This window comes from Mobula hypostoma, chromosome 1 (assembly GCF_963921235.1).
Source record: "Mobula hypostoma chromosome 1, sMobHyp1.1, whole genome shotgun sequence".
In the NCBI taxonomy this organism is placed as follows: domain Eukaryota; kingdom Metazoa; phylum Chordata; class Chondrichthyes; order Myliobatiformes; family Myliobatidae; genus Mobula; species Mobula hypostoma.
This window is the reverse complement of record NC_086097.1, coordinates 76,167,065-76,194,548: the sequence shown is the minus strand read 5'-3', so window position 1 is coordinate 76,194,548 and position 27,484 is coordinate 76,167,065. Positions and strand designations below refer to the sequence as shown.

Genomic DNA, 27,484 nt, shown 5'->3' with positions numbered 1-27,484 from the left:
TAACTCTAATTATACAGTGTCACATAGCTGATCAGATTTACGGACCACTTAAAGCTAAAAATGTGGAAATATGTAGCAAATAATCTGTTATCTTAATCACTTATCCATGCCTCTTTAGATTCATATAACTAAAAAGGATATGGATTTGCAACAAAGCCTCTGCAGATTTAAAAGATATACTTTGGAAAAAACTATTGCATAAAAATAAGTTTGTGTAGGATATTATACATTATGGATATGATGTTTAATTTTTCCTACCTGCTCCATCCAATTCAGGGAGCTATTGCATTTGCTTTTGGTGAGGTTGATCATTCCAAAGTTCTTATGTAAGCATCTTCAACATATAAGTGAACTAAGAATATGATACTTTGTTCTCAACCCCATAACAAATGCAATAAATTATTTTGCAAATAAACAGGGTAATGAATCTTTGAAACTATTATTAGAAACCAAACCAAAACCTCATGTCCTCACATTCTTTTGGACCAGTAACTGGAAATTGACTGATCCAACATTGTTGCTAAGTGCCTGTATCATCCGATCGTCTGTGAACATATGCAAGTGCCTTCTGTGAGTTTAGAAAGACAAGATGCTATTAGCAATACAAGTTAGCAGGCCACTGAACTCGTAACTGATGTGGCAACTTAGAGGTTTGGCCAAGAGTTGATGATTTCGTCTTGGAGAAATTGTATTATCTGCATAATGTAAAAATCAGGTCAGAATACTAATTTGGCCAAACTTGAGTCTGAGAAATAATGTTTTGTTGGAATTGTGTTTTGATGCTCCAATTGAGACATAGAGATAAGATTTTTAGAGTTTTTTTTTAAATTATTGTTGGTTCTTCTGTCATGTGTGGTGATAATGTGGGCCCTCCATAATACCATAACCTCAATATACATTCCTTTCTTTCAGCAGAATTATTTTTGTGTCCTATTTATTGTTTTCTACTAAGTCAATTTAATTACAAATTAAAATGATTAAATGCTTGATATTACTCTCTCTGGTGTATGTATATCAGTGACAGTGATGACTTTATTGGCATCTCAAATTTCTGGAAAACTAATAAAAATCACTTTGTAAATGCTGTAATGACATGATTGATGGCTCTGTGTTCATCATTTAAAATATCTTTTATAAAGGAGACCCTTCATTAATAGAAATAATTTAAGGTTGGTTACATTCATTTAATGTTTTAAAGTCTTTGTATTTTTGATAATACTACACCTATTTAACAGCTATTGGAGAGTACAAGATTTCATCATTGATAATGTAGAATTCATCTGTAGAAATTGCTCTTAATTTTCTGGAAGGAATTGATGGATGAATGCATGAAAATCTGTGATTTAATCACCATTAATATATGTGCCAAACATATTTGATTGAAACACAATTATACAATGTGTTTTGAAGTACCCACAATGAATTACAGGTTTGAGTCCCTTAGTCGTAATTCAGTACATTTTATGATGAAAAGGAACCACAGGGGTGAGCAATGTATTAAAATCACAGCAAGGAGCAAATTCCTAGCGAGAATAAAATGGAATGCAGTGCTTCGGAAGGTAGTTTTTATTTGTGTACTAACATTTAACATGGCAAATAAAATGCTTGGAATGAGATCTTATTTTGCTTAATTACAATCTTTTTATGACGTCTTGTTTTTTTTAAAACTTACCACATCTGGATGAGACAGTGAAGATAAGCAAGCTCAACAACGAAATAATCTGCAGTACATGCAGTAAAATGAGTACAAATATTACAATGCACAAGTAAGCATAAATACATACAGTGTTCATCGTTTAATATTACTGAGTCAATCTAATTAATTGCTACTAATGATGCCTGGCTATACCAAGCAGAATCATCATGCTTACACTATACAGGAGAGCACCATGATCATGCAATCGCGTTTTCATTCAGTGTGTAATGCTGCTGAAGCATAAGAGTTGCAGAATTATCCAATAGAATAACAATGCATTGGTTACTCCTGCTTCTTCTCATGATTTGACACTCCCTAAGAGAGTAGGGAAGAGATGAACTGGTTCCTCTTCACAAAAACTTGCTACTGGAATTCAAAGGGATGTTTTCAAAGTCATCAGATCCAGGTGGATTCAGTTCATTATATTCAGTATGGGTAGTATTATTCTGAATCTCAGATCAGAATTTTTTTTGTGAAATGTAGTGATCAGCGATCTGACAGCATTATTCTGATATTGATATAAGTCCATCATTTCAATATGAATAGCTTACATTTTGTAATGAATTACAGATGATTCCATACAGTTATTCCAAAATGAAGATCATTCTCCAATAACCAAACAAAAACACATGTGGTTACCCATTTATTTTCATTTATCTTTGTCATTCACCATCCTCTCTTTCCCTGCACTCTCTTGAGTGCCATTGAGTACATATGAGCTACTTCTATACATGCTTTATCTGCATGAGGAAGGTCCGAAGTTAATTCTCATTCACGTTGCAGGAAAGCTTTTAGTTTCTCTTTCCCGCGTCTAGTAATCTATTCAAAATGAGATGCTCAGCATTGGAGCACTAGGTATTGTAACTTTATATCCCACCAATTTATGTTACTGTGCAATGATGCTCCATCACAGTGCTACCTGTTCAACCCAACAATTTAATACTTAACAGCAGAAACTGAAATAAACGTATAATATACTTTTTTACAGTAAAAAGCAGCAAGTATAATACACACTTACGCTAAGGGCATTAAATTAAAAGCCAAAATACTGTTGCTTTCTACAAATATATTCACAAGTACCACTTTTGTTCTTTCTTTGGTCTGCATAAGGAGATATTTCAAGCATGTCAAAAAGAAACAGCCTCAGGGGAAATATCAACATGTAATTATAATGGTAAGTGAATGACACAAGGTTTGATCTCTGCATTCATCATATATTTAATATATATGTAGCAGCAATAGTACCCTCTCTATACAACCATCTCAGCGGAAAAATAAAGAAATCAGTAAAGTTGTATGAAGGATCTAGGATCAATCCTGCCATTCTCTATCATGTAGCTGGCAAAGGTGTTAATTATTCCCATAATTGTGCTCTTCAGGGTGTATAATAAGCCCATTAAAAATGCTTTTTTTAAACAACATATCAAGTTGGATGCTTAGTGCATCTAAGTGGTTTACAAATGATTCTGTACTTGTATTTTGAAGTTCGAAGCTTTTGTGCACATCCAGCAGTTGGTTACAGAGGCACTTTGTACTGCTGCTAAAGCAATCAAAAGACAAGCATGTCCAAGAATGCATTTCTTGCTTAGATGATTGCTTTTCCTGCCCACTCGCACTTCTAATGGCAATCATTGGAAGCATATTTGTGAATGACCAGCCAATTACAAAGTAAACTACTAGATATTTTATTAGTTCAAATATATTTTAAAGTCAAGCCTCTTACAATGAGTTATGCATGATGTTAATTGTAAAGTAATTGTTCAGTAAACTTCATGAATACCAGAATTACCTCCCTTTTGGTTAGCATTGTAGTATTATGGGCAAAATTAAGTTGAATACAATCTCACACAATGAAACGGAAATTAATTATTAAATACCCACAATGTTCTGAACAAGAGCTTTGAAATAATTATTTAAATATTCATATCCTTCTCTCTGACTATTCACACTCCACACAGTGGAAATTATCTACTCGGGGATTGGATCTGAATCCAAGTCCTTAAACAGATAAAGGTAATTGAGGATACAAACATATTTAAATGCATTTGTCCCAGAGTTATGACTGTGGTTCATTACGTTGCAGGTTGTCAAATTGTGATGATGGTATTCTTCTCACTTTAGTTGAGATCGATGGAAATACAGCGACACTGTTTAACTCTCTGGATTCTTTTCTTCTTAATGGGAGGCTGCAGGTCAGGGCAATTTAGGGTGACTGTCATGGTGGTGAATCTTTTAGGCTTACAGAAGGAGCAGGACTGAAAAGAGCCCTCTTCCTTGTGGACGTGCCTTGGTATGTAAAAAGAATTGCACTGGCCATAGCAGAACCTATTGATGATGGTGCGGCTGTTGCAGCCTTCTTCGTGGATGGTTTGCTTGAGGGGCTGTGTTTTGCACCAGTCCCGCTTCAGGTACTTCCTCTCAGTGACGTGAAGTGCCTCATGACTCGACTCCAAGACTTCATCCACATTGCTCCGGTTTCCCGCCTGCTCCGAGGTGTTTGGCTGGCCTTTGTCTGGTGAGGGAATTGCTCCTTGGGAGCTACGATTTCTCTTCTTCCCAGCTCCCTCACTGGTACATAGCAGAAAACACCATAGTAACAGAAAAATGCAGAGCGCACACAGGGTTCGGGTCATCCTGGAGAAAGACAGCAAAGTGCCTTCAGTCAGTATAACCATTTATAAAGTTTTAACAACACATATTTGTGACATGGTTGACCACACATTGTTCTTTAGGCAATGATGCATCTACTGGAAATATCTAGTTAGATAAATAGTTGACAGGAGTGGGTTGCCAGTATCCTTTTGCACCAAGGGTACAGAGTGAGGTAATTTAGCAATTAGATCATGGTCTACAATTTTAAAACCCACACAGTTATGGTAGACTGCCACATAGGAACATCTTTAAATGCACTCAAATATATACCAGCCATCAATCAAAGGAAAATTATCCTTCCGGATATTTTTGTTGGCAATAAATCAATTAAAATAAATGTGGAATAATTATTATTTTTATCAAACAGTCTTATATACAATAAGTGATCGCAGCAAGCAAGAGCACCTTCTTAGTTTGAAATTGGGCCTCAGGGTCTTTGAGCATTTTGCTGGGCACATGCCAATCTTTGCGGCAATTCTCCCAAGATGAGGGACGAGTAGAAATGTCTAATGATCCCCAGACTCCTGCAGTATCTTTTTCTCTCCATTTACTTTGGCCACAGCAGCTGCTGGAGATTCCAGAACCGATTAAGTCTGATTCTATTACAAGAGTCCAAACACTTGTTTCAGATGGCCACTAGGAATATCAAAAAATTAGCTCAAATTGTAACCAGGTCATATGCCATTCAGAGGTCTTTGGGGGTTCATGATATTGCCACTTAGGACGTGATTTTTTTTGTTTTGTTTTTCATGTTTTTCATCTGTACAATGGGAATCAAGAAATGACATTTCTACCCTTATTGATCATCTTACTAGTGATATACATTGTGGTCAGTTTGGTAACACTTGGCAAATACTCCAATAACCTAAACTGAAAAGTTAAATAATGGTGATATGTTTCTCAATACTTACACACAAAATAATCACTAATTAAAATGTCATGAAAATAGGCTGTAGCACAGGTAGAGGAATGTTGACCTCCAAACCAGCATCTCCTTATTGACATTTATACAGATGCAGTGACTCAGGACTACCCAGACTCACTAGTATTTCAAGATGCAGTGAGCTGGATAAGTTGACCAAACCCCCAATATTTGTCCAGCAGGGTGGGGAAAGCCCCATCCTGTAGGGGGAAAAAACTCAGGTAATGCATCTTAGGTACCTCATCAAACTCTGAAATCATCCAAATGTGATTTAAATGAATTTAAACCATTTATTACCAACTATCAAATAATTTACAGCACGGAAGTATGTCAAACACACCTTTTGCAAAAGTTCTTTTCAAAGGAGTGGCTGGCATTCACGCACATGGTGAAGGTGAACCTGGAGCTGCTTATCAGCAAGTCACTCCTTGAAGGACAGGGCACTCACATGTGCGGCCATGCATCTTGCATACACAGACCTGGGGCACTAAGCTGCAAACAGCTGGTCGACAGCACTTCCCTTCATTCTGGCAGCCAGCCCAGTGGAACAGTACGTCAAGCTTATGTTATTTTACAACATAACTATGTTCTTTTTAATTGCATAGCTACAAGACAATGTTTTCAATGACAGTATGAAAGTGAAGACATGGAATAACATTAACTAGCTAACTAATTTCACCATTTTCAATTATTAATCTTTAAGTTCATTCAATTATTTGGATAGATATGTGTGAAATCCATCTTACTTGTTCTTAGCTCTGTTTCTCTTGTGTTCTTTTCCATACATAGTACTCAGTTTTACCTTATTCTAATTTACCTTTTGTTTTGCTGTTTGCTTCAACTGTTTTTTACTTTAATTATCTTCTTTAAGATAATTAGGCACGTGGCCAAGTGGTTAAGGCGTTTGTCTAGTGATCTCAAGGTCGCTGGTTCAATCCCCAGCTGTGGCAGCGTGTTTGTGCCCTTGAGCAAGGCACTTAACCACACTTTGCTCTAGTGTCTGTGCGAGGAGTGGCGTCCCACACAGACTTCCAACCTGCGCCTTGTAAGGCATGAAAATGCCCGTCAGAGGTTTCTGAGACGACGTTCCCTATCTTCTTTAAGTGCAAATCCTGCGGCTTCATAAAATGTCTGTGTTATCTTTGATTTTGCTGAACTAAAATTGGTTAAAATCAATCTGATTAGTAAACATGGCTGAAAACTATTAGACTCATGAATGGAAGGTAATATTTATGTTTATACATTTCAACCATTTTCTTATGTAAACCTCTTTCATTTGTAGCAAACTGTTTATTGATAGCTACAGTTAAAAAAGTCTTAAGGAATTGCTGCAAATGTATATGTGGTACACCTTCAACTGCCGTGCAATGGTGGTGTTTAACGGACCAACCTGCCTTGCCTTGTTCTGCGTTAACAACTTCTGCATTGTGTGGAGTGCACTTCTTCAACCAAATGAAGATCATTCTCTGGGATCTTAATTTCAATGTTTGAAAGTGTTTGGGAGCTTAGAGGTGAATCATTTGTGACGTAGGTTTAAAAGTAAAAAAAAAACTTTTAGTGGAATCTTTTGAACTTAAAAACAAAGAGGGTACCTACCATTAGACAATTCTGAAATGTTAGTATTCTATTATTAACAAAAAGGACAATTAGCTTGATTATTAATTGTGTCATTAATTGTGATTATTTTAATTGATTTGCAGCTGTAAGTAACAATTCAAACTAAAAAAAATATAAATCCAAAAAAGTTAATGAAGTAAATACATTTAACTAAACATCTTAATTTACTCTTGTTCGTTTTAGCCATTTCCTTTCATTGAAATAAATGGAACAACTGCACCAACAATAGGTTCTTCGTTTTTGCAGCTCTTTGTTTATTTTGTTTCTGATATTTAAATATGTTCTTTATTTATTCAGTTTTTCTGATTTCACATTAATTTCATCACTTTTAATCCTTTTCCTCAACCAGGCCAGTCAGAAGAATCATAGTGAACAATTGACCACAACTTAGTGATTGTTGTATTTACACAGAAATCCCAAGTTGCAGTTAGTTCATTGAGGAGAAAGTCAGCATTTAGGTAGAGAACCATCATACAAAATGTAATCAAATAATTATTCTCCACCAAAGTTAATAATGTCACATTTTTAATTTTGAAAATTACGTATCATATACCTTGCTCAAATCTTTACTATCATTTACTCTTTCACTGTTATCTTCCTGAAATGATTTGTCAGTCCCTTCAATACTGATCCTATAAGATAATATTAATAGTCAAGTGCATCATCTGAATTGAAGTGAAACCCTGACAGGTACACAACATATCCTAACAGAATCTTCTCTAAGGATTCATTTGCACTACTAGCTTAGTTTTGCTGTAAAATAATCTTCCTTTCAAACAAACACTACACTGGCCATCCAAGACCAGCATCAGGGAATGATCTGACTCATAAATGAATTATATTCTACAAAGTTGTTCCCTCATATCACTTTGCTTTGTTTTAGTGCTACGTATGAATCTGGTGCAGTATGAAACCTGGTTTCAAAAGTGCTGAGGAGTCTACAACCTAAATTCTTCGGAAGTCAATTCTCTTCCCATTGTTTTGGCCTGTACTGTGCTGTACTGTTCTATGTTCTATATTTAAGGTGGGGGGTTATATGGGAGGCAGGGTTTAAGGGTCGGCACAACATTGTGGGCGGAAGGGCCTGTACTGTGCTGTACTGTTCTATGTTCGGTATGTTTCGAAATGTTTATATTGTAAATGACAGAGGAGAGCTACTTCCACCCTTAAACTCAAGCTTACTCTGTTGGGCAGAGGTGTCCCATTTCAAGCCAGTTTGAATATAGTCAATCAAAACATGTTCTGCCTGGCTGAAACTGTAAGTAAGTTGAGCCCAGAATTATTGAAAGTAATCTGTACACAACAGAGTATTCAGTGAAAGTGAAAACATCCCCCAAGTTAAAATGATTTAAGGCCAATTGAAAAATATTTTGGGGATCATTTGATTAATTATTTAAGAAATGTAAAGACCTTCTTAAAGAGCTGGCTGCAATGTTGCTGAACATTTGGAGATCTATTATACTGTTTAGATCAGGAATATATCTTCTCTTATTCCAATTAGTCAGTTAATTCCATTTGCTGATTGGATTAATATTCTTTGATGCATGAAAGATTCAAGTATCAGTCTAATTGTCTCATAAACATACTGATTTTAAACATTTTCTGGCAGAGTCTTCTCGCTATTAACCATTCTCTATGTAAAATAAAATTCCCCCACCAAATCCTCTTTAAATTCTTTCCTCACAGTTTAAGCTTATTTCATTTTCATTTTGATACCACTACAATTGAAAAAAGATTCTATCTATGCATCGTATAATTTTATTTACCTCTATCAGGTCACCCCTCAATCTCTTTGCTCCAAAGAAAATAAACTGAGCCCATCCAATAACTAAAATCCTCCACTCTAGACAATATTATGGGGAATCTTCTCTGCACTTTCTCCAGTTATTCACGTTATCTGCGAATCTGTTTCATAACCATTAGACCAGAAGAACTGGGAACAGGAGTTGGCTACTCAGCCCTTTCAACCTGCTCCACCATTCAATACGACTATGGCTGACCCAATATTCCTTAAGTATTCTTCATTATCTGTTCCCCAAAATCCTTGATTCCTTAACTGATTAGAAATCCAATTATCCTAAACATAAGAAAACTGCCCCCACTTCTCTATGCCCAGAAGTTTTAAAAACTCACTAACAGAGAAAGTTTTTTCTTTATCTCTGTTTTCATAGGCCCTCTTTATCTTCAGACCATCCCTCAGGTTCTGGTCTCTTCCCAGCCTCCTAAGAAATTTATGTTTTAATAAAGTAGCTTCTCATTCTTCTAAACCCCATTGAGTAGAGTACCATCTTGTTCAGCCCTTCCTCATAGTACATATCTGGGATTATAGAAGAAGAAGAAAGCCCTTAACTCTGAGTGGAGTCATCAGGATGCTGTCATGACGACGTTTTTTTTAGCAGGCTTTCTTATTTTTACGAGGCCGAGTTGCTAACTCGACGCCCAACCCAGCATGGATGGAAAGCGTGCAAGGGAGCCGGTTGGATTCAAACTCGGGAGCCTTTGCTCCAAAGTCCAGCGCTGATACCACTACGCCACCAGCCAGCTAATCTGGGATTATACTGATGAATATTCTCTGAACTGCCTCTAATAAAATATCTTGCCTTAAATAGAGAACATTAAAATTATTTCCAGTGCTGTAGATATGGTGTATCTTGTACTTTATACAGTTACAGTAACGCTTTCCTACTTTTCTACGCTAACCCACTTAAAATAAGCAGTAACATTCTATGCAACACACTCAAAATGCTGGAGGAACACAGCAGGCCAGGCAACATCTATGGAAAAAGGTACAGTCGACGTTTTGGGCCGAGACCCTTCAGCAGGACTGGAGAAAAAAGCTGAGGAGTAGATTTCGAAGGTGGGGGTAGGGGAGAGAGAACACAAGGTGATAGGTGAAACCAGGAAGGGAAGGGATGAAGAGTTGTGAAGTTGATTGGTGAAAGAGATACAGGGCTGGTGAAGGAGAAGTCTGATAGGAGAGGACAGAAGGCCATGGAAGAAAGGGAAGGGAGAGGAGCACTAGATGGAGATGATGGGCAGATAAGGAGATAAGATGAGAGAGTGGTAAAGGAGGGAGGGGGGCATTATATTTTATTATAACCAACATTCTATTATCCTTTGCTTACATGCGTAGTTCTTTGCTCGCTTTCTACGTTTCACGTACAGGTTTCCCCAAATCCCTTTGTCCTGCACCTTTTTGCAGTTTTTCTCTCCAAAATCAACCACTTCATTTTCCCCACATTGCACTCTTTCTGTCAAATATTCACTCGCTCATCTAACCTAATTTATTATCCTTCTCATCCTCATTCTCCTGCCTTCACCCCTAGCTTTTGATGCCTTGACGAACCAAGATCTTATCAACCTCACCTTTAAATATACCCAATGTCTTGGCCTGCACAGCCATCCATGGCGATGAATTCCACAGATTCACAACTCTCTGAAATTCCTTTTCTGTTCTAAATGGATGGCCCTCTATTCTGAGGCTGTGCTCTTTGGTCCTGGATTCCCCCACTATAGGAAATTTCCTCTCCACATCCACTCTAGAAAGGCCTTTGAACATTCAATAAGTTTCAAATCTTTCTTAGATAAGGAGCCCAAAACTGTTCACAATACTCCAAGTGGAGTCTTATAAAGCCTCATCATCACTTCCTTGCTCTTATAGTCTAGTCTTCTCGAAAGGAATGCTAACTTTGCATTTTCCTTCCCTACCACCAACTCAAACTGCAAATTAACCTTTAGGAAATTCTGCACAAGAACTCCCAAGACCCTTTGCACCTCTGATTTTTGAATCTTAGAAAATAGTCTATGCTTTTATTCCTTCTACAGTGCATGACTGTACACTTTCTTACACTATATCCCACCGGTCGTTTCTTTGCCCATTCTCCCAATCTATCCAAGTCATTCTGCAGACTCCCTGCTTTATCAACACTATGTGCCCCTCCAACTACCTTTGTGAAGTCTGAAAACTTGACCACAAAGCCATCAATTCCATCATTCAAATCATTGATATATAATGTGAAAAGAAGCAATCCCAATAACAATCCCTGCTGAACACCACTAGTCACTGGCAGCCAACCAGAATAGATCCCTTTTATTCTGACACTTTGCCTCCTGCCAGTCAGCCAGTCTTCTGTCCATGCTAGTATCTTTCCTGTTTGGCATAATTGTCTGTATCCTAGAATAAACTCAGGGAAGTAACGCTGAAATTCACACATGAGTTACTGAACTGCCAAAAAATACAGGAAATAGGAATGAAAGTAACAAGTATTGGAATTTGGCAGGCCAGGCAGCATCCCTAGGAAGAGGTACAGTCGATGTTTCGGGCTGAGACCCTTCGTCAGGACTGTAACGTCGACTGTACCTCTTCATAGAGATGCTGCCCGGCCTGCTGCGTTCACCAGCAACTTTGACGTGTGTTGCTTGGATTTCCAGCATCTGCAGAATTCCTGTTGTTTAAGTATTGGAATTTCTAGTGTTGTGTTTGACACAAACTTATTTGGACACTTTCATTATTTAGAAGTTATCTATTCTTTTCCCTTTGTCAAAATAAATGATGTCCTGGATTAACAAAATAAGCTTCTACATACTAATGTTATACTGATTTTATATACCACAGGACAAGTTGTAAAGATAACTACAGATACATGAGACCACAGGATAATCAGGCTCATCATTTCATTCTGTCCGGCTGTCTTCAGCAGTGTTGTATTTTACTTTCACCTCCCTGTTTAGCTCAGTACTTCATATAATGATCATTCTTTGAAATTGAGAGGTGCTTCCTGAGATCAGGAAGCATTATATCTGATGCGCAATCATTTCAGGTGATGCAATATGTATAATATCTTTCAAAATGTTTTACATCTTTAAAATTATAGCAAAAGAATTGCCTGTTAAACATTTTTAAGGATTAACGCTTCCTTTCATGAACTTTTCAGATGAAGATTAGCAATATCAACTCATGCTTATTTGATTCCAGTTAAAACTTTGGTTCAAATTTAGATGTTTCTTTTTGTTTCTCCATGAGATTGGGGGTAATTTACCAGTATTTTGCGATGCATTGGCCAAAGGGTGGAAAATTAACTCCCTGTTATATTTTATAAATTGAAGTATACATGAATACTTGCACAGATGGAATAGTTGAACCTATCAAAAGAAACAATGTTAGTTGAAAAGAAAGAAAGAAAACATAGGCAAAGAGATTTTGATTATTATAGCATTATACAGTATATTACACTTGCATTACTTTTGCAGTCATTATTAGATTAACACTATAATGTAGTTTGTATTGTTTCATTCCATATTTGAAAGTGATCAATGCCCTAATACACAAATATTTATATTCTTCCTTCACAATGAAATTAAGGTATTTCAAATGCAAATTATGTTTTTCACTATTTCGGGATCTATAACTGGAAACCACTGTTATTTTGCTCAGGGATCATGTGAATGAATATGAATAAATGAAGTATTTCTAAGAAAATGTTACCATTGAACACTTTTGGAGACCGAAGTGTGAAAAACATGTATTGCCTGAGGCAATGCGTGCATTTATTGCCCCCTTGAGCTCTGATTGATTTCAATGGGAGACACAATCCAGATGCGTTAGAAAAAAATTTATTACCCTCTTGAACTACTTATTGTTTTCAATTACATATCATGTGAACTGGGTCCCTAAAATGAGTCTGAATGAATTATATTGCCAGCCAATATTCAACTTTCCTGCAGGACGATTGTAGCATAAGATATTAAAAGATATTTTTCAACTTCTGAATTGTCACATTTTTTGATTTGGTAAGAATTCTAAACCTTTATTTTGTTTTCTGCCCTTTATGACGGCTTTTTATTCATTGCTTATTGATTCCATTCTATATATCACGTAGAACCAAAGAGTAGGTATTAATATTAAGTAGAAAATGTTCATGTAGCAATCTTCAACTACATACTAGTATTTACTAGCTTATACCAATTTAAGATTCAAGATTCGAGATTGTTTAGTATCATTTCCAGTACACGAGTGTAAAGGAGAATGAAATAATTGTTCCTCAGGATCCAAAGCAGCACAAAGAGACACAATAGGATAAAGAGTGCAATAATTAAAAAACACAATAAATAAAAATACATAAGATAGCTTACATACATAAATTGATTGTACGTCCATAAAGTGACACTAGGCACAGGAGTCTCTATACATAAGGTGACTGGCAGCAAATGATAAAATAGTGAGGTGGGGTCAAGCTTATTGTCATGTACATAAGTAACATGACCAGTTTCTTATATGAACTCTCTATAGCGTGGGCCTATTACCATTTTACTGATCAATAAGTCTTTTTGTGGGTATGAGTCCTGATAGGAAATTTTCCTGACTTTTATTTTTAAACATGGATAAATGTCAGTCCATAAAAGCAAATGATGTTATTGATTGACTTTTGGTTTTGCTATCAATACACCATAAAAATATAATCAAAACTGAAGATACACTTTTTTATTGTTATCAAGTGCAAAAAATTGTGATTACCTTTGCATTAATTATTCTCTGAACATAAAAATTACTGTCAGAGGTTCATTGGATACAATTGTATTCGACTAGTGAACTGGAAGCATAATCCACAGACTTCACCAGAAGGTTATCAGTGTTAAGTGGTTTTAATGTTGAGTACAGGTTGCATAGACTGAGTCTGTGTTCTCTTGAACACGGGAGATTAGAGAGTGAGCTAAGTGAAATGTTTAAGATGATTAAGGGATTAAAGGGCAGATAAGGATAAACCATTTCCATTTGTCTAGAATAAGGGGCATAATTGTAAAATTATAGATGGTATATTCCTGAGTGATGTTAAATAAAGTGTAACTTAAAATCTCTTTCTGTCAATAATCCATCATGAAAGATCAAAACTGAAGAGATGTTTACTAATCAACTGTATTATGGTCTATTAAACCAAGATCAGTAAATGGAATAATAATTGCCATTATGATGAAGCTGTGATTACAAAAATGCACTCCACGTTTCCTTTCTGAAGCATACTTCGCTGCAACTTTGGACTGCTCATAAATAGCCTACTTAAAAAATATTTCTTAAAATGCTGTTGGCAAAGGGAAAATCCTGCTCTCTCTGCGTGAACAGTAGTTATAAAAAACAGGATTACTGATCAGCCCCCAGCCAATTTTGACAAGTACGCTAAAATAATATATTAATAGGACATATTGAACATTACACTTTGCTGACATCACACCTTGCTGCTGACAGATTTAGACACATTATACATGTTTTTTTCATATTTACATGTGTATCCATAGAACAATGGGATATTGGCATGTAACCAAGATTTTTCAATCAATTCCCAAATAAAATTATAATGAACATACACTTTCAAAATGGCACTCATTTTTCTACTGATTGCTTGTTTGGCAACTAAATGCTCATTACAGATACAGTACGTTGCCTTTCATTATTACACATTCTAATAATGTTACTCCGAAAGCATAGACTCAAGACACATTTTACTCCTTGGGTTAGCTACAATCATGAATCAAAGCTCTTAAACTTGTAACAGTATATATTTACAACAGCCAGTTTACAAATGTATTTCTATCAATCTGCTGGAAGAACTCAGCAGTTCAAGCAGCATCTATGGGGGGAAATGAATTGTTGTGGAAACAACTGACATTTCCTTTCATCCCACAGATGTTGATCAACCTGCTGAGATCTTCGAGCAGATTTTTTTATTGCTCCAGATTCCAACAAGTGCCGTCTCTTGTGTCTACACTCTTCCTATGGTAGGCGGTAGTGTTTCTCTTATAGATGGTAGTGTTCCAATGGGCAGAAGTCCTTGTCCTTAGTGGAAGAAAAAGGAAGTCTGGACAACAGGATTTTCATTGGACAAGCTGAGATAAGTAACTGCAGTGTCTTTTGTAGATGATTCATACTGTAGCCACTGTGGGCTGAAAGTGAGGGGATTGAATACTTTGGGTAATGGATGAATATACTATTCAAATCAACTGCTTTATCCTGGATGGTCTGAAGGATCCAAGATGTTGTTAGAACTGCTGTCATCCAGGCCACATCATCACACTACTGACTTCAACCTTATAGTTTTTGCAGAGGCTTGGGTGTCAGGAGTGAGCCACCTGACATTATCTGGCTTCTAACCTTTCTTTTATAACATTATTGTGGCAGGTGTCATTGAAAATATGTGGCAGACAATAATGATAATATTTTTGAATGTCAAGGGTATGTGATTAGATTGTTTCATTAGAGATTGTCAAGCAGTTCTGTGGTCTGAGTAAGTGAATGCCATACCTGAATATTGTCTGGGTCCTTCTATGTGCAGATGTGCATTGCTTCAGTTGCTGAAGGGTTACAAGTAGAATGGAATAATATATCAGCAGACATCCCTAAATGTGATAGTATGGTGGCAGGAAGGTCATTGGTAAAGCAGCTGAAGACATTCGCACCTTGGACTCCTGCAGTGAATTCCAGAGGGGCAGTGAATGACCTCCAAGAACTACAAGACTGCACTCACTCATGTTTGCCCTTGATACCCAGTGTCAAGCGTTACTCGGGCACTCGGACAAATGCTGCCCTGATGTTAGTTCAGTTTTTTGATCCATTATGGACCAAGGCTGTGATGATGTTTGGTGTTGAATGGCCCTATTGGAACCCAAAGCAAGTGTGGATGAGCAGCTTATTGGTGAGTAACTGTCGCTTTATATCACTGTTAATGTCACCTTCCCGCACAATGTTAATAACAGGGTGGACAGACTGGCAATTATTGGGTCCACCTTACTTTTTCAGAATGGGGCATGGCTGGGAATTTTTTTTACATGTTTGAAAGATACCCATGTTGTGAGATGATTTTTCAGAGATGCAGTTGCTTCTGAAGCACATTTCTTTAATATTACACCTGGGATATGGTCTGGTTCTATGCTGTATCCAGCATTCAACCATAATGCTACTGCTTCCAATCATGGATGCTCAATTTTAATCTGTCAAACCTGTCCTGATTCCAGTCTGGAACACTTGTTACAGCAGGTGTACTTGTTACAAACCCAGGCCTTTGTCTCCATGAGGACCACACAGTGACTACTTCTACAAATGCTATGGCACTCCAATGCACCTGCCATAGGTAGTTTTGCAAAGACAAAGTCAAGAAGGTTTATCACTCTTGTTAGTTCACTCATACCTGCCACAGCACCAGTCTGGCTCCCTAGTCCTTGAGAGTTTAACTTGTTCGGTCAGTGCTGGAGCTACCAAACCACTCTTTGTGATGGACATTGAAGTCTGCCATCCAGAGAAAGTTCTGCACCCTGCTACATTCTGTGCTTCTTCCAAGTGTTGTTCACAGACCACTGATTCATCAGCTGTCTGAGGAAGCAAGAACCAAAAGAGATTTCCTTGCCCACATGTGATCTGAGGCTGCCATAGATCTAACTCACCATCCCTTTTCTCTAGCCCACAGTGGTCTGTCCTGTGGTGGAGACACATTGTCTGTAAGGTGTTGTTTGTCTGGTCCGTAGGACAACTCCCCCAATCTTACACCAGTTCCCATCAGTTTGTAAGGAAGATATTGTAAGATCAAATGGCTGGGGCCAACACTGCTATGTCCCTCAAATGAACTGTCAGATTAATGAAGAACTGCATGTGCACTAGGTAGCAAAAGCAGAATGTGGTAGGTAGTCTAAAATAATAATCTCAGAAATCTTAAATAATCTTAAAACCAATAAATCATATCAAAGTTCTGCAAAGCCATTACATCCAATCATGAATGGCCGTGGACAGCTAAGGGGAGAAGGAACATTCACTTCCTTTGTTTTGTGGTTGATGGTGAGTGGTCCATCATGTTTTATTCTTTCACTGTTTCAGTGCAGCAGTAAAAGTACCACCAAGTAAGTGCTAACCATTTCGAAAAAGTATGGATGGAGTTGACATACTGAGGAGTTAATCAAAAAGATAAATTGTCCGAGTTCTTCATCCATATGCCCCACTGGGTTGCTTCTCAGAGAAGGCTATGAACTTTATGCTAGGTGACTGCTGAAAGAATAAGGCAAAACAAGAAATCTTCCTTGAGTGCTGTCCGCAGTTCAGTTGCAAATTGAATAGGATATCATAAAGGAGGCCAAATATTATTGAATTTTAAGTTTAAAGAATAATTATTACTTTCCCAATTCTAGTCATTAAAAATTGTGGGGAAGAAGTCAGTATACAATGCATATGTGGTGTTAACAAATTTCATAACATATGCCAGTGATACTAAACCTGAATCTGATTCTGATTCTGGTTCTAAAACAAACCACTTTAATAGTGGAATAGATTACTATCAAATTCTCTGCAGGTATCTGACTCACCACTAAATTTAATGGGCCCATTTTTGAAGGCTATTTAAAATGGAATTATTTAATATTGAATTGATATAACAAGTCTGCAATTTCAGAATTAAGTTATGAAACCCAAGAGTAAAATAAAATCCTATAATCTTTGAGGTATCCAGTGCTCAGCCATTTTTAACTATCATATGGAGTGACTTAAATTGGTTGAAGCCTGGTTTCTATGATATTTTAAGTCATCAATAAATGTCACTCTAATCATAATACCTTTAAATTTGTCTTGCACATCATTCAGCAGAGCATTGGCAATGTGTGCAATTTTTTTTAAATAACTAAATATAACAATCTCAAACAGGTTGACAGCATTTTAGTGCAGGCTTGTGCAACTTACAAAAAAAAAGTAACAAGATTCTCTTGCAAAAGTTATTGGGTAAACAATGTATTTAAAATCAACACTGGGGATGTTTCCACCTGTTACACATCAGCCCTGACTGGCAGCTACTGTATATTAAACCACAGTAAATCCTCCACAATATTCAATCAGTCCAGATGAATATTGATTCTTTTACCTTATAATATTGATATGAATGGCACTCATCATATCCTATTGATAGCAACGTGTTTGATTTCATGAATAGAACTGTAGATTATAACAGTTTTCCAAATATTTTAATCTTTGAGGCTTGAAACTAAAGTAATTTTCACACAGATTTAAACATTACCAAATTCATATCCACATATCTTAACAATATTAGTCCATTTTGATATTAAAAGCTAATTTAAAAGTTCTGCCAAATCAGAGGAATATCTGATATGAAATTTAAAGAATTTTTGGGCAGTAAAATTGCTTGCAGAAGTTTCCAAGCTATAATGTTTTGTGTACTTTTAGGAGAGTAGGATCTAAAGGTTGGCCAGGAATTTACAGCAAACATGTGATTTTAAAGATGTTTATTGTAATTGGAATGGATTAGTTGCAGCTTATTGAAATTACACAATAAATGGAACTGCACTGTGATGGGTTGGAAGGAGAAATGAAATTATTCTGACCAAATTTTCAGAAATCATTACATGGCTCTGTAATCTTGCTTGTTCTTTGGATTAATGATTTAAATTTAAAGTAAATAAATTCCTTCATTAAATGATAAAAAGAATGCTTCAGCTCTAAAAAATTCAAAATATGAGTTACTGGGTTTGATAAAATTGTGAAGAAACTACACCTCTGATGGTGCATCCATTCTTATTACTAGAAGTATTGATAATCTTGATTTTGAAAGGAAGATGAAATATTAACTTCAGCTCCTATGCCATATATCTTCCAACACATTTTCCAGAGTCTGAGACTTTATATTTAATGAAAAGGAAATTTATCCATCTACGTCATAACTAATACTCTAACAAAACAAATTCAAGTTTAAAGCATCAGGATATCTCTGACAAGATTTTGACGAAGCCAGAAAATACTTCCATTAAACTCCTCTATTACCTGCTTACTTTTTTTTATAAAATGCTGCTCGTGGAGTAAACACATTTAAAATGTTTCTTATTCCGTCTTATTTTGCGTAAAGTCCATTTAACATAAAATTTCCAAAAGAATATAATATTATAGAAAGACTGATATAAATAATAATATCATAGCATAGAATCCCTAAAAGCTGATATTTTTATTGATTTTTTTTCTATTGTCATAGAGTAATATATTGCCAACAAGTAGATTTGGGCAGGAAAGGGATAACTTCCCAGGTACAGACGCAACTTGAATATATTTAAACTTATTTAGTATATGTTATTGTCGCATAAAACTTTTGGAATTTCAACATTTAAAACGTATACACACAATGCAGCGCTTGTTTGCGCTAACATTTTAACGGTAATTAATGTTTTGTAATTTAGGGCTGGGGTTGAGATTTTGATCCTGTGCGACTGTGTTATTACATTTTAAGTGTTGTCCAATGCACCATTAATCTACATCCTATTTTACATCTTGATAGCCTAAACTATAACAATCACGTGAAGATTTTGTTTTTAAGATAGTGATCAATTACTTTTGTTACTACTTTGCTGACGATTTCTAGAGCAAAGTCGGATATCTCCTAGAAATATTTTGGTTACTGAAGTCAGGCAGCCTGTAAAGTTTACGCTGAGCTGCAAAGAACTAAAGCCATAGCTTTATACTGATCTAATCTACGCAATCCCCGTCTGGTGGGAGATGGTTCACTTTTCCTTTGAACTTTTCCGTGCTGGCATGCCTTTACAGACTTTGTGAATTAATACAGCAGCAGAAGCCGTTTGTATTTTGGGCAACATCGCTCGCGAATCGCAAAAGGCAAACTATTATGAATTGAATCGTTCTGCTTTGTAATTTGAGTACACTACATAACCGAATAAAAAAACAATAAAGGATGTTTTCTCTCAAATACTTGGAGATCTTCAGAATTGAAAACAATCTAAATCTGATCAAGATAACGTAAAGTAGCACCGACACCGTGAATAATATTCCTTCAAAGAAGAGCGGTCTTAAAATTGTGTTATAATGTTTCTTTAAACGCTTTGGGATGTTCGGGTCGTGCACGGCTTGAATTTTGACGGCAGAATCACTCGCCCCCTGGGTGTTGACTGCTCCTTCCCCCTGACGGCCAATGTAAGGCAGATCCTACGCTTCCTCCCCATAGTTGCTACCGTCTCTGTGATTCCCCTTCCCTAGTCTCCCCGGCTCGATAACAACTGAAGACGCAAATGAAACTTCGAAACCCCGCCATTCTGAACACTACGCAGTGTGGCATCAGGCCTTCCAAGCAGTACATCTGCAGTTCAAGTCATTTTAGACTATGGCGTGAACCGCGCCTGATGTCCCACCACGGACACCATTCATGTCATCGCAGAGAGTGCGGGCGGGATTGGTAGCAGCGACAGGAATTCCAAATACCCGCGAGAACGAAACCAGGATTCAGAACACAACACAAGAAGCAGAGATGTAGAAAGGGAAAATAAAGCGGAAAACACAGCACGGGACAAGAAACTGGGAGGTATAAAGGGGGATAGCTTATACAAGGAAAGCTGTGAAAGATTTCAAGTATCAGAATTGAGCATATAAAGCGTAAGATGAAGGAGGCCGGCGTAAATCAACGTGCGAGAAACAACCAACCGACGACCACACGGGTCATTGGCTTTGTGAACTCCCGCAGTTTATATCCATGTGTCTGCCGATTATACCTGACCTCTAGGAGAAAGTAAATGTAATGCTACTTGAAGTTTAGACCCAGAGAGAGAGAAGGTAAAATGAACTGTTGCGGAATACCGCCCGGTAGGTTAGGACCACGGTGTTTTGAAACCTAGCGAATGCAAATTAGTCAACATAAATACTAAACCGTACCCCACTAACTTGTGTTAATAAATAAGTACCAAAGTGATACTCGGCGCTGCGTCAGGTTAGTCCACTAGGTGCGTTTGACTGTGATTCGGTGTTTGAAAGCTGAGTTCAAATGCCCAGCTAGTTTACAACCAAGAAGAGTTGGGTAAAGGATGTTTGTCTCCGCTGCCGCCGAGCAGGTAATTGTCTACGCACAGAATCGCCCACCGCGGCTACACTGGCCCACACAGGCTCTTCCTCTCCCAGGCGATACAAGCTGATGGTAATTCAAGGAGAAATATACACAGCGCGCAACGATCGACTTGAATCGGTCAAGGGTGTAGGGAGAGAGAAAGAGAGATGAAAAGAGTTAAAAAGCATACAGGATAGGGGAATGATACTAAGCGCTTATATAAAATGAAACTGATCGACAATAGCAAAGACCTGGCGGTGTCGGAGTCAAAAATAAGCTCCCAAACCAATTCCCAAGCCAGTGCTCTCCGCTGTAGACTTCCAGCTGAACACACGGAATTCACAGTGGATGTACAATGCACCAACTTCAGACTTACCTGCCCAGCGTTCTCTGTACAGTCACGTACACGGCTGGCTGATGTTCCACGCGAAAGCCGGGATGCTATAGAAAATAAAGGAAAGCTCTGAATACTGATGTCTCCATAGAATGAACCGCTGATTTGCGGTACAATTTCTTCCCGAGTCGAGCAGTCATATTTAAAAGCCAGGAAGTCTCCAAACCCTCTCGCGATCATTGGCCAGAAAGTTTGGAATTGCACCAGAATTAATCCGCCCACTGATTGAAATCAGGTTCTGGATTAGTTTCACACTACAGTCAATGCCATTTGTTGCCACTGTTCAAACTCTGAAAGCATTGTCGGGTTTGCATGATCTGTATCCCATTTATTGCAACTGATTACGAAACGAAATTAATTCATTTGACATACATTGCAAACTCAACTGATTATGTATTTTTTGGTATTTGTATGACTATATTTTCACTATCTATTACTTTCACCTACTCGTTGAAATCCCTGGAAACATAAGTATGAAGTTGCATCCTAAGTTGCATATTTTTTACGGGGATACCAAATCATCGGATTTCCCTAAACAAATAGTACGATATCGATTAGAACGAATTGAAACCAATATATATTTCCCATTGTGGACATGCTATGATGTTGGAATGTGTGGCGACAGTTGCCAGCTGCCTCCAGCACATCCTTGGGTCTGTTGGGGATTAACGCAAATGATGCACTTCACTGTGTGTTTCGATGTACCTGTGGTTAAAAAAAAATCTGAAACTGAAACTTGCTGTGAATCTACGTAAATAATATACATTTTATTTGATAATTTCTTCTGCAGACGGTCAAAATAATCTTGTCGACGTAAAACTGATATTGTAGTCAATCTCACATGGATAAAATGGTAAGGGTTGATTCGGTGACTTCTCTGATCATTTAAAGCAGCCGCCTTTAATGAGTTTTGACCCACTGATGAGAAGCAACGTGCCTACCCCGGGAAAATTTTCATAGAAAATATATTCTTATGATACATGAATACACTCGATACATTTGTGTTGTGATTGATTTTATAGGTTGATGATATCAGCTGCCAAATAAACATTCTGCACTTCATTCTTCCCAACCATGGAGTTCCCAAACAACCTGTGTTTTAAACAAGGGAAATCCGCAGCAAGCTCGTTTCAAAATCACTGAAAATGCTTTTATAGTTTGATTGGAAGCTTATTTTTGAACGCATTCGCAAGGCAAGTTTCCCCAATTGCATAAAAGTTTTTAGAAGATCATCCTCCACGTTTTCCTCAATCTGTGCAAGATTTTTATACCAACTCCATCTCGGGCACAAACCTCCCCAACATCGAGGACGTTTTCAAGGGGCGGTGTCCCAAGAAGGAGGCATCTATCATTAAAGACCCTTACAATCCAGGACATGTCCCTTCTCGTTACAACAGTCAGGGAGGGGGTACAGGAGACTGACGATTCATTTAGCGATTCAGAGACAGCTTTTTTCCCCTCGGCCAAAAGATTTCTGAACGACTCATGAACTCACGAACATTATATCGTTATTCCTCGTTTGTACTATTTATGTATTATTGTAACATAGTAAATGTGTATGTTTTGCTCCATACTGCTGCCGCAAAACAACAAATTTCACAGCATGTCAGTTATAATAAACCCTGTTCTGATGCTGATGCTTTCTCTTTTTGCTGTTTACCCCTCACTAATCCAATCTTACCCTACATATTATTTTATCCTGCTGTACATATTCGAATCTATCCTACAATCCAACTTATTTAAACTTTCAGCACTATTTTGTATAGTTCCCCTCTGAGATTTGAAATGGTTCACAGTAAACATGGAGCGGGAAGCGCAGAATCAAATATCGCTGTGATGATTGTACGTTCGAGTATCAATTGTTTGGCGACAATAAAGTATAAAGTATAAGTAACCCGTAACCAATCTGTAAAACTTCGTACACTTCAACGAAACTTAAATAACTTAATTTTAAGATAATAATGATGGAACTATCACGTACAAACCACCAGAAATTGAATCATCCACACGAATTTGTATTTTATCCCAAAAAAAACGAAATCAGGATGATTTGCCTTGTGTGAGAGATGTTGGAATGGATATGATTAAATCTGAACAGATGTTGTATCTTTACCTTGTAGGCTGTTGCATTCTGTTTTTTTTAGAAAAACCTCCTACGTGAAGCTAATTTTCTGTCCAGGGATGCTATCTGATTTGTTAATTTCTGTTTTTGTTAGCATGCGTTTTGTTTATTTACTTTTTAAAAGCGCTCCCGTATGGGTTTGCGTGTGGGTGTGTGCGCGCGCGCGTGCGTGTGTGTGCGTGTGCATTATTCGGCAAACTTTGTATTACATGTACAAGGTCGCCGATACATTTGTACGAGTGCAACAAATTTGTGTCTTTAACTGATGCAAACTGTGGACTGATGTTTTCAGCATTTGCGCTTCTTGATGGCATACATCCAACAGTACAGTCCTTTTTGAATGGCCATGTGACTTGTATGCGTTCTTAGTGTCTCTTAGTTTAACTTACGCAGTGATTCCCTGAAATAAATGCATTCGACGCACGATAGCTCTTGCGGTACCTGGAATCTGGTGAAATTGATGTCAGTTTGTCAGTAAGTGCCCCGCAGTTCCTCTAACTAGCGAATTCATATGTCGTAGATCGATTTTTATTATAATGAAACGAGATTGTTATCCCAATGAGAACTGGCGCTTTCTTGAAAATTTCTATCTTTGGGTGGGAGTTAGAAAATTTATTAAATTGACTCTTTAAAAAGCAGGCTATCTTTAGTAGTCGCGCCGCTGGTTATAAATTGACTATTAAGGTTGAAACAGGTCGGCGGATTTCTGTTACAGGGTTACTGAAACAGAACTGACGATATCAATTTATGGCTGATTACCCGTGTGTCGTAGAGAAGGATAAATTTTGAATGTCTATTCACCTTGATGCGTATTTATCAGCCACTGGAAGCAGACATACAGTCCCATGTTTTAGCTTAAACACGTATTCTACACAAAAGTGCCGTCAATCATCAATGATCTGGGCTACTGCCTGCAACAATCGTATCAGATTAACAATTTTATTGTTCCCATGTGCTCAACATATGCCCAGGATGCTGATCGCGATGGGTATTTATATGGTCTAGTGGAGCCGTCATTAAAAATGTACTAAGCATGGTCGAACCGTTCTGAATTACGGACATTTGACGTTCGATTATGACCCTTGTATAATCGTAACCAAATAGGTTCTGCAAAAAACGTAGAACTCGAATTATGCAGATCAATAATTTAAAAGTAAAACGACTTATACAAACGACTTTTACTTTTTAACTTGTATACAAATATTTTGCATTGTAACGCTCTGTGAAAGTCAAGTAATTAAAACGTTTTAAGCTATATACATCAATTAGTTAAAAGCTCTGAAGCTCTTTATATATTAAATTGGTGTATCAGTTTTGCAATATGGAGAGCTAATAACAAGTGTATCAGAAAGAGTAAGTATATGGAGAAGTATATTTGTAAAATAAAGTATAGTATATTGTGCATTTAAAGTATTAACCATGTGTAAATTTACAGAGGCTGTTATCAATAATTCTGGGATTAGGAAGATTTTTCCAATCAGTGGTATGGTATGAATGTTATATACACATTTTGGACAGAGAAACACATAGATATATTTTCTTCTAGTTTTTTTTATGTAGTACAGTATAAGTTAGCTGGAGTTGGCAGCAAGGCAGCTGGGATCCTGGTGAATGGCAGGGTCAATATTTTAGTTTAGAAGAGAAACTAGAGTATATGACAGAGGAAGAAACTGGATAAATTGGAGTAAAATTAGAATTAGCAAAGTAAATAAAGAAAATGAAAATTGGATTAAGAAATTGAAAGTCAAAGCAAAAAAATTGAAACAACTAAAATTTAAAAAGTTCTAGCAACAATTCACTAACTGCAAGAGTGAAGCATCAAAGTGTGTGTGTGTGTGTTTTGCTTGCTTATTTGCTGAGACTCCAGCATTGAGTAACATGTTAAGACTGTAAATTGCTTTATTAACAAGTCCTTATCACTCAATATTTTCAACTCTAACTGACTGTGCACCTGAACAACTAACCAATGGTGGGAAAAGTCGTAAACTCACTGTAGTTACCAAGACAAGATGTTCAGTAAAAATTCGTGGAAGCACAATCTCACCTTTGATACAAAGGTTACCAGGAGAAAAAGGTCATGAAGGAAGTGTGGATTGCACTGCTTCTAATTTCACATTTTGGAAAAAAACAATCAAGTGTTTAAAACTATTCATAGCAAATAGAGACAGTTATTACAGGTTAACCCGCATTAAAGTCATTCAGTAAATGGAAATTCATCCTTGTAGAATTCAGAAATCACTCCCCAAAGCATTGTGATACAGAATAAAGTATGCTGTCATGGAATTTACATGGGGAAAAGTGAATAAGGTAAACACACATTTTTAAACTTGTGATTCTTGATGTACATGCAGATGATACAGCTTCACAGTGCAGAAAATCATGATGTTTTCCAGGAAGGCACATTTTGGACAGGGTTGAGGAGGAATTCCTTGAGTGTCATGAATCTCTGGAATTTTCTACCCAAGGCATCAGTGCAGGTTGAGTCATCAAATATTCATGCTTTCAAAGCTGGGACAGAGTTTTGAACTATAGAAAAAAATGAGTTTTACTGAGGATCAGGATGGAAATTTCAATTCAGACTAAGATCAGATCAGCCACAGATTCAGTGAGTGATGAATCAAGCATTCTTGCTTCTAGTTTATATGTTTTTATGGCAACCAATAGAGGAAGAAGAAACTGACTCTGAAGCAATAATTGATAGAATTTGGTAATTCATCGCTAAACAGGACAGCCACTAAATGTGACTATGCTTACAACACCATACGACACTATTATTAAGCATAACTGTAAAACTGGTATTGGTTTATTATTCTAACATGTACCAAGATACAACAAAGAAATTTGTTTTGTGCAGCATTCAGACAGCTCATGCCATACATGATTGCGTCAAGGTGGTAAAAGGAATACAGAATTCAGGAAGTATTGTTGCAGTTACAGAGAAAGTACAGTTCAGATAGACAAATAGAGTGCAAGGTTCACAGCGAAGTAGAGTGGGAGATCAGCAGTTCATCTTTTGGTGAATGAGAGGACCTTTCAAGAGTCTGATAACAATGGGATGGAAGCTCTCCTTGGCTCTGTTTGAACTTACTCTCAAGTTTTTGTATCCTCTGACCAATGGGATAAGAAGAGAAGAGAGAATGACTGGGGTGGGAGGGGTCTCTGATTATGTTAGCTGTTTTCCCAAGGCAGTAGGAACTGATGACCAACATACTTGTGCTTTGCAATTTTGTTTATATCGCAAACTATCTTTATTAATGAGAGAAACCATTTTCTGGATGCAACTCACAATGCAATTTCTGATTAACAGAGGAAGTCTTATAGTACACAGAGTTTGTAGAGAGAGTGCTTGTAAACTGAACTTTCTCCTGCATACTGATATATCCATAGAAAGTGTAGGATGAATAAAATTCTCAGAGAAGCCAAGTTTAGAATACTGATAAATGTAATTGAACTATTTTGTATGACCTATTTGCATCTTCACTCTGAGGATATACAGTAGATTCCAGTTAATTGGGACACATCAGGACCTGTGCATTTTGGCCCAATTAACTGGTTGCCCCAATTAGCTGAGTTTTACGGAAATAGTTAAAAATGTATAAAAAAGACGAACTACCATTTAACTATGTAACAAATTATGTATGTAAATAAAATGCAGAATATATTAGAACATTACCAAAATTACTACAGTACTATAAAACTCTGTATTAGTTCCTAAAAGTTATTGATGGAGGAATTCATTCAGTACATGCTGACAGGTTCTGTTTATTGACTGTAAATGAACAAAATCAGCGCAGAAACCTAGTGCAGATAGTATACTGACTTCAAACAGTGCTTCCGACAGTTGGATCCTCTAAATCTGCATTTCAATTGTAATTTTCAAGATGACTGTCAATGCTTTCAAATATTTTGAAGTTCCTAACTTGTTAAAGTAGTGAAATCATTTCATTTTCACTCCCGGCCATTTTTGGCATCTCCAAGCCTGAATGTTTGAAGCCACAGTGAGCAAAACAGTTCTGAATTGTCTTGCTGTTTATTACTCACTGAGTATCAGTGACAAAGTTCACTGCTTTTTTGAACACAAATACACAAGTGATGCTATTTAAAAACTGTGCACTCCAAGCAGAATATAGTGTCTAACTGCAACACAATGCGCACGTGACTGATGCTAGTTTAAAATGTTCAGCGAAGTTCTCCTATCCCACCTAAGTGGCATATTGTCCCAAAT

At 37.1% G+C, this 27,484-nt stretch overlaps 1 protein-coding gene across 1 annotated transcript; it reads right to left on the bottom strand.

Moving 5' to 3' along the window:
- Nucleotides 1-1,551: 1,551 nt before the first annotated feature.
- On the bottom strand, nucleotides 1,552-21,295 carry grem1a (gremlin 1a, DAN family BMP antagonist). Its single transcript, XM_063051013.1, has 2 exons — nucleotides 21,120-21,295; nucleotides 1,552-4,330 (listed from the first exon to the last, which is right to left on the bottom strand). Exon 2 carries the CDS (start codon nucleotides 4,327-4,329, stop codon nucleotides 3,814-3,816), a length of 516 nt encoding a protein of 171 aa, XP_062907083.1. The 5' UTR covers nucleotide 4,330; nucleotides 21,120-21,295; the 3' UTR covers nucleotides 1,552-3,813.
- Nucleotides 21,296-27,484: the final 6,189 nt, after the last annotated feature.

Bases quoted from the DNA above. Each gene is read 5' to 3' on its own strand.
- grem1a (XM_063051013.1), bottom strand. From the start codon at position 4,329: ATGACCCGAACCCTGTGTGCGCTCTGCATTTTTCTGTTACTATGGTGT.